At 43.4% G+C, this 14,725-nt stretch overlaps 1 protein-coding gene across 1 annotated transcript; it reads right to left on the bottom strand.

Moving 5' to 3' along the window:
* Nucleotides 1–12,581: 12,581 nt before the first annotated feature.
* LOC123424992 (ubiquitin-conjugating enzyme E2 22-like) lies at nt 12,582–13,399 on the bottom strand. Its single transcript, XM_045108670.1, has 3 exons — nt 13,339–13,399; nt 13,121–13,226; nt 12,582–12,931 (listed from the first exon to the last, which is right to left on the bottom strand). The coding sequence occupies exons 1-3, from the start codon at nt 13,397–13,399 to the stop codon at nt 12,586–12,588; spliced, it is 513 nt and encodes a 170-aa protein (XP_044964605.1). The 3' UTR covers nt 12,582–12,585.
* Between the last annotated feature and the right edge of the window lie 1,326 nt (nt 13,400–14,725).

Here is a 14,725-nt window from a genome sequence, read left to right as displayed (position 1 = left end):
AAACCAGAATTACTAGCTGGAGCAAGTCCTCAAACCGCTCACTTCTGAGGTATTTATGAGAGAGCAGATGGACGGAGGAAGTCCAAGTACTAATACATTCTCTACAAGAAGAGTTCAATACCAATATATCTTTTGCTAAAAAAAAGAATTCAAAATATTGTTTGAAATATTTTGAGTGGTATTTGACGGTATCAATGGTATTTGCGAATCCGGTACCACAGGGAAAAATATCTTGGTTGGGTCGCTAAAACCTTGGTAGAGGCTCCTGCTATTCGCCTTGTGAAAAGTCTTCTTCCCTATTCAACTACTCCATCCATAAGTCTCATTAGAATTTGTCAATTGCCTTTTACAAGTTGAGATATAGTATATGTTAGGTATGTGGTACATGCAACTTGTCAGATGTTAACTATAAAGGTCATATCAGCATTCCAAAGGTTAACAATTGTCTAAGTTGATCTCTTACCGCGTCAAGGCTAAATACAAGTCATGGTATTTATATTCTTTGTATCCGGAGTGGTTAGTTGCAAGCGCATTTCGTAGTTGCTAGCTCATTTACAACGTATGCTTTACCATGTTAGGTAAGACCCGTAACTGGTTGTGTATTTTTAAAATAATTATAGAGAACAATGTATTACACACATACAATATGCCGCTTAGAGGTCTTATTTTTCATGCCATTGAAAAACACAATAATTTTTAAAACAAATGAAATAATGCTACCAGGGCAGCTGCCCCTTCCAGTGGATACCTCCTCCCCTTTTTGTATCTTCTCGTATGTGTTGTTGGTTGTTTTCTGTAGTCTTTACTTGCTTTGAGTCTGACACCATCTAAGCATACTAGTAAAATGACCGTACGTTGCCACGGGCGATGATAAATGTATAAATCATGGATCTATCCTTCATTTTGCCGATTATATAAAAAACAGATTCTAAAAAGATAAATGATTGCACAATTATTTGCTATCACTAGTTCGTTTTCCTCGGTAACACATGAAGTTGCAAGTTAAACACAAATAACTCCCCATGATGGAGGTGACCTGCACAAAATAAATCTGTCATAATTGAAAAACTATACAATCGTCTAATTATTCAGGTGAAAATAGACTACAATGGGCATGGCCGCATGGGTGACGATAAACTTGCAATCAGTCGTGTTGTTGTGCTTGATTGGGAGCGCTCGAGCCAAGGGTGTCCTTGAATGACCAACCCCGTAACTAATAGTATGTACTTAAATAACAACCTCAGTATGATGGAGATATTCGAGGAGATTATCATTTTTCTTTGGCAACCAAATATGTCTATGATAATCGATGCTTCTTATACATTCCTTGTGTCTGCTGTTTTATAAAGTAAATCAGATTTTTCTTTGCTGGGATTTTAGGATTTTGTTGAATTTGCTTCCATTTAGTGGAACAATGTTGGGACGTGATTGTTTTTCATGTTTTGTGCCTATTTTTCGAGGATGTAATCAGGCATAAAATCTTTTTTCTCGGGGTTGTTTTGTAAGGCAGCCTAATTACTGTTATGATTCTCTTGAGTTTGTTACCATTTAGCGCTACACGGACAGGCGACGGGGATGCGAACGAAATGAACGATGTAGGAAATACACCATCCCACTGCAGACTCCGCCTTCAGGTGTAGAGATTGTCATTTTTCTCCGGCAACAAACTACCTCTATGATAATCGGTGCTTCTTGTACATACCTTGTGTTTGATATTTTAGTCTGTAAATCAGACTGTTTATTGTCCTTTTTCTTTTTGTGGCATTGTTAGGATTTTGTTGAGTATGTTTCCATTTAGTGCCAGAAGTTGGACGTAATTGTTTTCCATTTCTTGTGCCTGCTTCTCTACGTATAATAAGGCCCAAATATTGTTTCTTGGAGCTGTTTGTAAGGGAGGCTAATTAGGGTCAGGATTCTTTCTAATTTCTTTCCATTTGGCCCTACACAGATGGATGAAGGGGAGGCGAACGAAACAAACAACGTGCGAAACACATCATCGCAACCGAAGACTCCTCCTTCAGGTGTAGAATTTGTCATTTTTCTTTGGCAGCCAATGACCTCTATGATAATGGGTGCTTCTTGTCCATTCCTTGTGTCTGATATTTTAGATTGTAAACCAGGCTGATTATTGTCTTTTTTCTTTTTTCGGGGTTGTTAGGATTTTGTTGAGTTTGTATTCATTTAGTGCCAAAAGTTGGACGTAATTGTTTTCCATATCTTGTGCCTGCTTCTCTAGGTATAATAAGGCCCAAATATTGTTTCTCGGAGCTGTTTGTGTGGGAGGCTAATTATTGTCACGATTCTTTTTAATTCCTTTCCACTTAGCGCTATATGAACGAACAAAGCGAACGACGTACAAAACGTATCATCGCAACAACAGACTCTTTCTTTAAGAGTAGAGATTGACATAGTGCGATTTACTCTGGTCCAACTAGCTGGTGTACATGCTAAGGATTTGGGTACCAGGAAAACGGAACAGGTACGGAGTGGTTTCTATGTTTCTCGCTGCCCCCAGCAAATAGGCCTCCCAAGTCAATATTTTTTTGGAAAGGCACAATGTAAAGCTAAAAGTGTAAATAATACAGGACCATCTCTCATCGAACATAATTCTTCAAGTCTTGTAATGGTTAAACTCATTCAGTACTCAACCATGCGTCCGAGGTTCACATTCCTGGTTTTGCTTTTTTTTTTCTATTTTCTCAACTTACGTCGATGAAATGTGCAAATTGTAAAGCACTGAAGTTAGCATGTCAGTGGTCAGGTCACAGGTTCGACCCCTAACCAGTTAAGTCGATGACGTGAGTGGTGCTTTATATCCTACCTTTTTTTGTTTCTTTTTGCGAGAAAACATCCCATCTATGCATCAATTGTCAAGGTAGTACAAAGAACATCAGAAGTAAGAAATACATATGCCCGTAGACTACCTAGCGATGACTACACGCACTGGAGCGAGCCAAAGACGCGTCGTCATGTTTGCCTCATCCATAGCCGAGCCGGGCAAACTGTCTTGTAGTAGACAATCAGAAAGTCGTCATGCTCAGTTCCCATAGGACCAGTGCACCAGAATAGCAACCGTCGTCGATGAAGAGAAGCGTAGATCGAAAAGATTCAACCTGTAGACACATGAACACGGACGAACAAAGACAAGTTTTACATGGATCCAATGAAGACAAACGCTGCCCGAATCTCACAAGATCCGCAGGAGAAAAACCTCCACACGTCCTTCGACTATGCTAGAAACACCACCGAAACAAAAACTAGACAGGGAGAGTTTTATTCCATATTCAGAGAGCCGCCTCAACTCGCCTCTGTGAGCAAGTCCCAAAACAAAAAAAAACATGAGAAAATGGTGGCATCCCGTCGACAAGGACTGTGATCACGAGAAACCTAGCCAGAGGGTCGTCTTTCTTTCACGAGAAACCCTCTTTTTGTTTTTTCCAGTCTTTTTTTAGCAGAGTACAATCGAAGTCGCTCACATACACGAGCGTACACTCATCCTTATGAGGGCACGCATGCACACCCTACCCCTTTGGGCACCTTAGAGGTACTTTGAGATTGATGAAGTCGCCATTGACGCATTCGTTGTTGACAGGAACGTCTCCTTCGAGAAAATGCAAGCACCAACGTCAAGTCTAGGACTTGAACTCTGGTGGACAGGGGATATCACACTTCTCCTAACCATCCAACCACGGGTTGATTTGCTTTTGTCCAGTCTGTTGTTGGGTATTTTGTTTGGTGTGAAATTCCTATGAATCTTTGGTCATCTTGACATAGTGTTTTTCTTCTCACGCCAGCTAGCTGATGTGCATGCCAAGGTTTTGGGTAACAGCGGAAAAACTTGATACCGAGTGGTACCCCGAAAATTCGTAGTTGAGGCATACTACATCCGGTCCATCCAGCACCGCTAGGGATCCGCACGCTCCCTGTATTACGGAGACTTGCCTCCGGAGACAGTGAAGGGAGTTCTATGCAGAATCTAGCTCATATTATCAGCAATACCATGGCTCATTTGCCTGATCTATCGACTACTACTCGATCGGTCCATGATGGCCGATCTTCCACATTTGTGGCAAGCTGGGAACAAGACATAGTCCAAGTAATTAGTAGATAAGTTGTATATTTGTTCTAACCAGTCGTTAATTCTAAAATCATTAGCTATTAACCAGAGAAAAGCTCGAAAAAAGAACCATGAACAATTAGCAGGATTAGATTCTAAGCGCATGTGATATTCAATTTAATATTAAAGTAACAGTTTTAAGTCAGCGTGCTTAAATCATTATATTTTTTATGTCAGTAATTAGTTTTGTTTGTCAATAAAAAATCCACAAGCATTTCGTTAATATTCCTTGGGTCCGAATTTATCTCTACAACATTCTCTATGATCATTAGGCTTTAATTGAACTTTAACACCTTCAAGTCAGTCTACATTTAAACTAACACGAGCCATGGACGAGCAGCACGGCCATCATCCGCATATGCATGTGAGCAGTACCAAGGCGCAGGTCCAGATAGTGGAGTTAATAGCACCATAAGTCCTACAACTTGCTGGGAATGTGATGTTTTGGTCCAAAACTTGTAAAACCTCACTCCACCACCATATAACTTGTAGCCTATGTGACAATTTGGTCCAAAGCCAGTCATAACGTGACAAACGGCGCCATGTTGGTCGAGCCCGTCTTCACTACAGTTTTGCAAATACCCCCTACTATTTTAGTGAATTAACCCACACTAGACCGAAAAACAAAACTCTATAATAATAAAAGAAAATAAGTTGCTTTCATTCAGACTTCAACTTAAAACATCCTGCCTTCAAAAACTTAAGGCATCCCGCTTACTAAACAAGTGCTCTAACCAACTGAGCTATGAAAACTTTGTGCTCGTACAGTAACTTTTGGGACACATGCTAGCTGTGTTGCATAATGGAAAGAAAAGCATTATAAACTCAAGAAAAGCCAATTAGTACTGCAATATTTTCAGAAAAAAAACTAATCCTGGAATCTGAAACAAGCACAAAATATGAACTCCTTTTGGAAAGAAAAGAGCAAGTGCTGCACCCAAATTATCCAAGAAACATGAATGACTCTAATGTGTGTTTTGAAGCCACAGTACAATGTAATACACAAGGCAACTGCCGTAAAGGATGTTGCCACAGATACGTAGTATGCCACTCGACGTTTGCATATCGAAAAGGCCAGATGCCAACTATTAGTTTGATGGACACGGTATGGTCTATGGTGAATTTCAACGAACTGGTTCAGTCCATCCATGGAAACACAAAACTTTTCTGTCATTCAGTTACTTGCTTGCCATGTTTCAGCTAAATGACCGATCATCAACTGTAGTTTCGCATGACACCATTGGACATTCAACCTTCTATATGGTAAAGTTTAACCAATCGGTCTCGAATCATAAATCCTTTTCTAACGACACCACGAATCCACAGCAGAAACAAAATCTCCATGACTGAACTAGCAAATCTCTTCCAGATCGACAGACGAAACAAACGATCATATAGTCTGTAACGAAACCTGAAAATTAGTTTAGATGTTCTGGTTAAAAGGAGGGTAGTGAATGATAGCCCACATTGTTGTCAGCCACCTTCAGACTGTTGTTGCTCAGCATAATGGCCCTGCTCAGAATCTTCTAGCTAGTACAACAGCTCCGCTTCAACGCTATCCGGGGCGCACTGTTACAGCTGTTAGATATAATCCCGTAGGATTAACATGAGTGGATCGTATGCCTAGCATTAGACCAACTAAACAGTATAAGTGAGAGAGAGAGATTGGTTCTTACCACCAATGGTTGAGGCCATTGGTGTAGCCGATGCGATGTCCTGTGCCTGCTCGATGCAGGCGTGATGCAGGCTCGGGGTAGAGGATCGTGGCGGGAAGCGGCGTCCCTCCGGGCGCCACCGGCACTGCCCTGGAACAGGGGCAGAGCTTGGTGATGGTCTTCCCGTCGTGCAGCGCTCCCCCAGATCGGTTAGGGTTTTAGGGATGTAGGGAGCAGCAGTAGTCCGTACGCGAATAGAATCTCACGCCCAGGTGCCGGCTGCCCCCAACCCTTTTATGTGCGCTGGCGACAGGGGACCAAAACCACGTTGGTTAGGGTGCCCCCGATCAGGGCGCTTCTGTTGTGACGAGGGCACGTTCGTTGGATCGTGGCCCTCTCTTTCTCGTTTCTTTCATGTTTATCCTTTGGCCTTTTTTTTCTTTCTTTCTTTTCTCTACAGCCCGTTGGGCCTTAGATCAAATACCAACATTCTCCCCCTTGATCGTTAGGCTCATTAACATTTGTCCATTCTTCATAGGAATGATGTACCAGAGCAAGGTGTTACAACGACAAAATGTCATGCCATTGAACCGCCATACTCATAGCACTCATCCTATCTCGAAACGGAATACATATTACTTAATGGGGAGTGGTTATATTAGTGGTCCCATTATTCCAGAATCAAGAGGCTTCCAATAATCCCATGCCGGCTACATGCTCACGAAATATATTGGGTGGTAAGCCTTTAGTGAGCGGATCCGCAAGCATACGTGTCGTACTGATATGCTTAACATTAATGGTTTGATCCTGGATTCTATGTTGAACAACACGATACTTTAGGTCAATGTGCCTGGCAGCAACACTTGACTTGTTGTTATTGGCATAGAAAACTGCGGGTTCATTATTGCGGTACGATGTGAGTGGTTTGGAAATGCTGTCAACCACCTTAAGTCCGGGAAGAAAATTCTTTAGCCATACAGCCTGCCCAGTGGCCTCAAAACATGCTATAAACTCTGCCTGCATCGTAGATGAGGCAACTATCGTTTGCTTGGAGCTTTTCCACGATATGGCTCCACCGGCGAGTGTGAATATATAACCTGACGTGGATTTCTTGCTATCCACACACCCGGCAAGATCAGAGTCTGAGTAACCAATAACTTCCAGGTTATCGGACTTCTTATATGTAAGCATGAAATCTTTAGTGCCTTGCATATAACGCAAGACTTTCTTTGCGGCCTTCCAGTGGTCCGGTCCTGGATTAGATTGGAATCTGCCAAGCATCCCGGTTACAAAAGCTAAGTCAGGGCGTGTACACACTTGAGCATACATGATGCTTCCGACAGCCGAAGCATAGGGAACCGACTTCATCTGATCAGCTTCATTTTGGTTCCTTGGACATTGGAATGTCCCGAACTTATCACCCTTGACTATGGGGGCAGGTGTAGAAGAGCACTTATGCATATTGTATTTCTTTAGTACTTTCTCGAGGTATGCCTTCTGTGATAGTCCTATTGTTTCGTTGGACCTATCTCGATGAATCTCAATGCCAAGGACATACGAGGCTTCACCGAGATCCTTCATGTCAAAATTCGAGGACAAAAATCTCTTGGTCTCTTGCAGCATATCTTTATCACTGCAAGCCAACAGAATGTCATCCACATATAGGACTAAAATTGTGAACCTACTGCCTTTGAACTTAACGTATATGCAGTTGTCCACTTCATTTTCTTTAAAACCAAAAGTTCTAATAACCTTGTCAAACTTTAGGTACCACTGTCTTGAAGCCTGCTTCAAGCCATATATGGATTTCTTTAAACGACATGCCATATGTTCTTTTCCTTCCTTGACAAAACCTTTAGGTTGAGTCGTGTAGACTTCTTCGTTTAAGTCACCATTCAAAAATTCCGTCTTAACATCCATTTGATGCAGCTCTAAATCATAGTGATCTACAAGTGCCATGACTATTCTGAAGGAGTCCTTTGCCGAGACAGGTGAGAAGGTCTCCTTATAGTCGATCCCTTCTCTCTGTGTAAAACCCTTTGCTACAAGTCTCGTTTTGAACCTTTCAACGTTCTCTTTGGAGTCATATTTGGTTTTATAGACCCATTTGCAGCCTACCCTTTTGGCTCCATCGGGAACTTCTGTTAAGTCCCAAACATCATTCGAGCTCATAGATTTCAATTCATCTTCCATGGCAACCATCCATTTGGACGCGTCTTCACTTTTAGTGGCTTCTTTATATGAGGTCGGGTCTTGTGCCTTACCGATGTCATTTTCATCCTCACACATGAAAGTGACATAATCATTTGGGATGGCCTTTTTCTTATCTCGTTGCGATCTTCTCACAGGCTCATTAGTATGCGTGTTTCTTCTTGCCCGAGAAGGTTGAGGATTAACATTAGGTTGAGGATCATCATTTGGTTTGGAGTCCTCGTCCTGAGGAGGATCTTCATTATGCTGAGGCTCCTCGTCAGATTGAGGATCCACTTCAGGTTCGGGATCACCGGCCGGTGTCTCGCGCGTGATAGTCATAGGGATAAAGCTCTCTCGGATAGTCGGGGATGGGACATACACCCGCTTCTCCTCAAGATCAATTGCCCTAACCTCAGTGACTTCATTATCCTCAAAAAATACCGCTTGCCTGGTTTCCACAAACTTGGTGGTGTGACCTGGGCAATAAAAATGGTATCCTTTTCCTCTATGAGGGTACCCAATGAAAAAACAACTAATTGTCTTTGGGTCCAACTTCTTAATTTGTGGATTGAATAATTTAGCTTCAGCTGGGCAGCCCCACACACGCAAGTAATTCATGCTCGGTTTCTTTCCCGTCCACATCTCATAAGGTGTGCTCGGTGCTGACTTAGTTGGAGCAAGATTCAGGATGTGTGCAGCTGTTTTCAATGCCTCCATCCAAAGGTTTACTGGTAAGCTTGCATGACTAAGCATGCTTCGTACCATATCCATCAAGGTGCGGTTGCGACGCTGAGCTACACCATTTTGCTGAGGTTCACCGGGCATTGAATATTGGGCAATAATTCCATTTTCAGCAAGATGTTTAGCAAACGGTCCTGGAATTTGCCCATAAGGAGCATGCCTGCCATAATATTCTCCCCCGCGATCAGATCGTACTACCTTGATCTTTAGATCGAGTTGGTTTTCAACCTCTGCTTTATAAATCTTAAATTTGTCCAAAGCTTCGGACCGATCACGTATGGGGTAAATATAGCCATAGCGAGAGAAATCATCCGTGAAGGTAATGAAAGAATCAAAACCATCCACAGATTTTACGTTAAAAGGTCCACATATATTAGTATGAATAAGTTCAAGGACCCTTGTGGCTCTTACTGCTCCTTTCTTAATTGTTTTTCCATACTTTCCCTTAATGCAGTCAATGCAATTGCCCGCGTCAGAGAAATCTAGTGGAGGAAGTATTTCTACTTTAATCAATCGTTCCATTCTCCCCCTCGAAATGTGGCCTAAGCGACGATGCCACAATTTCGAAGAAGGATTGGTACTTCTCCCATTTTTTTCATGATTGCATACATTCATATTCAGCTCACAGAGATTCACACATATAGGATATTCGAAAAGATTCAACATATAAAGTTTGCCTCGTCGAACGGCGAGACCAACATCCTTATTACAATATTTTAAGAAACATTGTTTCTTCCCGAAAGAACAATGAAAACCATAATCATCTAAACATGAAACTGAAATCAAATTCCTACTTAATGTAGGTACATAAAGTACGTCCTGGAGCTGAAGTAGGAAACCCGTGTGCAACTTCAAGGTGAGGGAGCCCACAGCTTCAACTTCAGCCTCCTTTCCATTTGCGACATTAAGTCTTCTTGAACCCCTTCTTAGGGTATGGCTTGTATGGAATCCCTGCAAGGAATTAGCGACATGCACAGTCGCTCCTGAGTCAATCCACCATGTAGATTCAGAAAAATCAACATATAGAGATTCATCTACGAGAGTGATCTCATCTTTACCTTTTTTATTCAGCCACTTGAGAAAACCAGGACAGTCTGCCTTGACATGACCAGGCTCTTTGCAAAAGTTACAAATCATTTCTCCAGCGGCATTTTTGAGATTGAGTGGAGCAGCCGCTGGAGGAGCGGGACGTGAACAGCTTGCCTCATTGCATTGCTTAGGTTTTGGAGGAGTCTTTTTGAAAAACCGCCTTTTGTTGGGCACATTATTGCCAGGAGCATTGTTCTCCTGCTTCCTTTTTCCAGAGTTAACATGGAAAACTTGATCCTTTTGTTCACTTTTCATTCTCTCTTCCTCCTGAACACAATGTGCAATGAGCTCAGGTAGTTTCCATTTAGTTTCAAGAGAGTTGTAATTTATCTTAAATGGATTGAACTGTGAGGGTAGTGACCTAAAAACAAGGAGCACAAGAAGCTCTTCGTTCAAGTCACACTTCATGGTTTTAAGCTTTGCCGCGGCATTGCTCATACTTAATATGTGTTCCCTCACACTTCCTTGCCCATCATATTTTGCAAGCAGCTTGTGTAAAAGCTCATCAGCATATACTTTCTCTGAGCCCTTAAATTGTTCTTCCACCGATTTCAAATATAAGGCGGCATTTTCTTTAGTGGGAATAGCCCCTTTAATCTCAGTTGAGATGGAGAAGTTCATAATTAGGAGTGCCATTCTGTTCGACCTCTCCCACTGCTCAACTTTAGTGTCATAGGCTTTCTTAAGCTCAGCATACCCAGTGGCACCCTTTGGAGGTTCCTCTGGTTTATTTTCTCTAAGCGCGAGGTCAACCTCATGCCAACCTAAGTGCAATAGCAACGAGTCCTTCCATGTTTGGAAGTTGTTTCCTGTTAGTGGCTTGATGTTTTCGAAACCACGAGGACCGGAAGCTGTCATAATTTCAAAATATCATAAGTAAAGGGAAAGAACATCATAACTGAATTAAATTGCAGAAAAATTAACCTACGTTGGTTGATCAATTTTCATGCAAAAAATTAATTCCAAAATATATCACCGTTGGGCAGAAAATAATAAGGAATTAACATAAAATAAAATATATATGAATCAGAATTGTAAAACAACGTTGGTTGTATTACAAAAAAGAAAACATCACATTAATATGCCATAAATGACATAGACATTATTTTCATAAAAAAATTCCAAATAAAATTTCTCGTTGATTCCATTTTATTCAGAAAACTTAAACATAATTTGTCAACATTATTCTTCTGTTAATTTTCTATTTATAACAGTGCAAAAACATTTTTAGAACAACTTTAGAAAATGCACTGAATAAAACAGAAAATGCGCAGAATCTTATTGTGGCCCATTATAACTTCTAGCCCAGCAGACAAAACGTAAAATAAAAACAAACAGGAAAAAAAAACTTTTATTTGTCTGTGGCCTAAAACAACTCGGGCCGAAGCCCATGCGCGCAACCGGCCCGTTAGGCGGCCGAAGCCCAGTCTGGGCGCCGCTTCGGCTGGACCGTGCGATCGAGCCAGCGGCTCGGATCGCTCCCAGCAGAGGGAAAACCGGGACAGGGGGAAACCCTAGCCCCCAAATCCATTTCCCCCCTCGCGCATCTCGCGCCATGACGGCGGGTCGAGCCCCTGTTCCCCATTCCCTCCCCTCGCGCCGCCTCACTCCACAGAGCTCGTCCGCGACGGCGACGGCAAGGCATGGCCACGGAGGAGCGCGACGGCGAGTAGTGCAAGAGAGGGCGTCGCAGCAGCTGCGCTCGCCGGGGCAGCGTGCAGAGGGACTTCGTCCCGCGCGCTCCTCCGTCGAGCGTGGCTCCGGTGATGCCATTTAAATGGCGACGGCGACGTGCAAGGCACAGGGCCATGCGACGCAGGCGTCCGTTAGCGCAGCGGCGGCTGCATCTTCCCGCAAGCCGTCCCAAAAGACAGCTGCGTTTCGGCCATGGATGCACGCACGGCGGCGGCCGCGCGGATCCATGTGCCGGCGTTAAGCAGGTGAGCCCCGAAACATCTATCCAATTTGGATTTGGATTTGGATTCGGAAAAAAAAATTGGGGAATTTCTTAGGGTTTCAGATCTGCCAATTTGGGTAATTTCATGATTTCGCAGACATTCGAATCCCCTCCTTCCATATTCTTATCCGGAAACGAAAAACAGGGCCTAAACAACAGAACATAATGCGGAAACGTGGCATAATCAAAAGTGGCATTAATCATGGACCTTAACTATGATGATATGAACTTGAACAATAACTTTTAACGTGACCAAATCATCATTAGGGATCTAATCTAGGCTTGAAACTTGCTCTGACACCAATGTTAGATATAATCCCGTAGGATTAACATGAGTGGACCGTATGCCTAGCATTAGACCAACTAAACAGTATAAGTGAGAGAGAGAGATTTGTTCTTACCACCAATGGTTGAGGCCATTGGTGTAGCCGATGCGATGTCCCGTGCCTGCTCGATGCAGGCGTGATGCAGGCTCGGGGTAGAGGATCGTGGCGGGAAGCGGCGTCCCTCCGGGCGCCACCGGCACTGTCCTGGAACAGGGGCAGAGCTTCGTGATGGTCTTCCCGTCGTGCATCGCTCCCCCAGATCGGTTAGGGTTTTAGGGATGTAGGGAGCAGCAGTAGTCCGTACGCGAATAGAATCTCACGCCCAGGTGCCGGCTGCCCCTAACCCTTTTATGTGCGCGGGCGACAGCGGACCAAAACCACGTTGGTTAGGGTGCCCCCGATCAGGGCGCTTCTGTTGTGACGAGGGCACGTTCGTTGGATCGTGGCCCTCTCTTTCTCGTTTCTTTCATGTTTATCCTTTGGCCTTTTTTTCTTTCTTTCTTTTCTCTAGAGCCCGTTGGGCCTTAGATCAAATACCAACAACAGCCTCTTCAGGCTCTTCTTCCTGGCTTCCATCTTCTTCTTCTCAGCTGGGATTTTGACGGCAAGCGGCCCATCCTTTCTGTGTTTCGCTGATGAACCTACAGAAGGACCAGAAGGAGCTGCATTCTGATCCTGTATGCCGAGAACTTTGGTTGAGGTGGAGGTGGATACTTGTGCTGGCCCCGATGGTATGTTCTTGCTCGGAACAGTGCTATTGCCCTGACCCATGTTTAGAGCTGTTGTTGACTCATAAATGGCTCCGTTCTTGGACTTATTCTTTTGCTTATGTGCATGAATGCCGGTGTACAGGCTGCATGAAGGAGCATGGGAAATCATCAATGCCTAGGTTAAAGCTCTACTTCACACTTCAGTACCATCTTTGATCTGATCTGACAGAAATGGCAGCCATGAGATTCATGATCATGTGCCAAAATTGCTTTGTACGACAAGATCTGCGAGCATCACACTAGGGTTAAAAAATACATAGTCGAAGGTTGACCTTGCAAGGCATGCATACTCCTCGTAGTTTTCAAGCAACATCTTCCCAGCTTGTTCATTCAGGACAGATTCGGGGAATGGTTCGATCAAGGAAATCTCTTTAGTTCCTGAGGATCTTTCCACACATGCGGTAGATGGCCCTGCAGCACCTGCTGGCCACCATACAACATTGCTGCACCTGGCACCTTCACCTCGACACAATATCCTCATCAAACTCACCTCGCTCCACCGGATCCGCAGCCTCGAGGGGCTGTGTGATGACGACGCCCGCTTCATCCATCTTTACAGCTCCATCGGTACCTTAATTAACCTAGTATCCAGAAATTGGTGCAGCAGTGCTGCAGGAGTCAACCAGAGAGAAGAACTTGAGCACTTATCGAGTATTAGGACTACCACCATCTCACTCTAACACAACATGCATGTACCAGGTGAACATTACTACATTAGGACATTCAAATATATGATTAATTGTCGAATATAAGCACTTTAGCAGAGAGGGCACACATAGGGCAAGTATCTGAAACTAGAGGTCCTCTACTCACCACACTTATAAGATTCATTACAGCTCCATCGGTACCTTAATTAACCTAGTATCCAGAAATTGTCTTAACACCATCCGAAGTGCCTCGCAGTTTTCCATCTTCGAATCCTGCATCGTAGAACCATTGTTGCTCGCAGCACTTACAGGGGCGCATTAAGAAAGGGGCTCACCGGAATGTTGGATTCAGGAATGGTAAAGTTTTCAGTTTTGAAGATTTGACTCCACACTTGTAGTACCTATAAAGACATGACGATTTCAGCTATTAAAAGACTGATGAGATAATGAGATAAAATCAAGAGAAGCAAGAGCACAGACTATACCAGCAGGTGCAAGCCAGTCCTGTATACAGACAAGACCCTCAACCCGGTTTTTATTACCCGACGCAGACATTACTAGCCTCGCAGTTCTTGTTGCTACCTTGCAATCAGTACGGCGTGGTAGTGCCAATATATCGCGCGCCATCCGACCAATTGAAGGATAGGTCAGGCTATGTTCTTTCCACCATTGAAGAGCACTGGACTCACCTGCTGGAAGTGGTGCCTCTTGCAAGTAATAATCAAGTTCAGTCAGTGGTCGCTGACGATACGGATATTCAGTATGAATATATAACTCATGCAGAATATCTCTACCTATGAACTTTCCCATCCTAATTTTAGACCAAGAAGTGCAGTCAGGTTCTTGGGCCTGGTTTGAATATTCACCATAGAGGTTAAGCAGTGTATCATGCACTTCGCAAATAAAATCATCTATGTCGTCGTCCACAGTACAGGAACTTGGCACAGTGAAGGGCTGTATGCGTGACTTGATGTGTTCCAGACGGAATTTAGGATCCATGACCATAGGCATACAAAAATGCAAAAAACAGACTTTCCAGCATTTCTTGAACTTTTTTTCCATATTCCGCCGCATAATGGAAATTCCCTCCTCCTCCTTGTCACGTAAAAAGACTTCCGCGTGTGTCTTGAACCTATCAATGTCAGTATTGCGAAGTACCTTTTCCTTCACATTCCACACCTTATCAAACACTTTATCAGGACTAGGCAGTTTGTGGACCAATTCCTTGTA

This window comes from Hordeum vulgare, chromosome 2H (genome assembly GCF_904849725.1).
Source record: "Hordeum vulgare subsp. vulgare chromosome 2H, MorexV3_pseudomolecules_assembly, whole genome shotgun sequence".
Classification (NCBI taxonomy): domain Eukaryota; kingdom Viridiplantae; phylum Streptophyta; class Magnoliopsida; order Poales; family Poaceae; genus Hordeum; species Hordeum vulgare.
Note: the sequence above shows the minus strand (reverse complement) of the source record. Positions and strands in the feature narration are given on the sequence as shown.

Excerpts from the sequence above, each read along its gene's own strand:
- LOC123424992 (XM_045108670.1), bottom strand. The coding sequence starts at position 13,399 with ATGGATGAAGCGGGCGTCGTCATCACACAGCCCCTCGAGGCTGCGGAT. Across the intron at positions 13,227-13,338 it reads TGCGGATCCGGTGGAGCGAG|GAACTAAAGAGATTTCCTTG; the intron begins GTGAGTTTGATG and ends AAAGATCCTCAG. Across the intron at positions 12,932-13,120 it reads GAGTATGCATGCCTTGCAAG|CCTGTACACCGGCATTCATG; the intron begins GTCAACCTTCGA and ends TCCTTCATGCAG.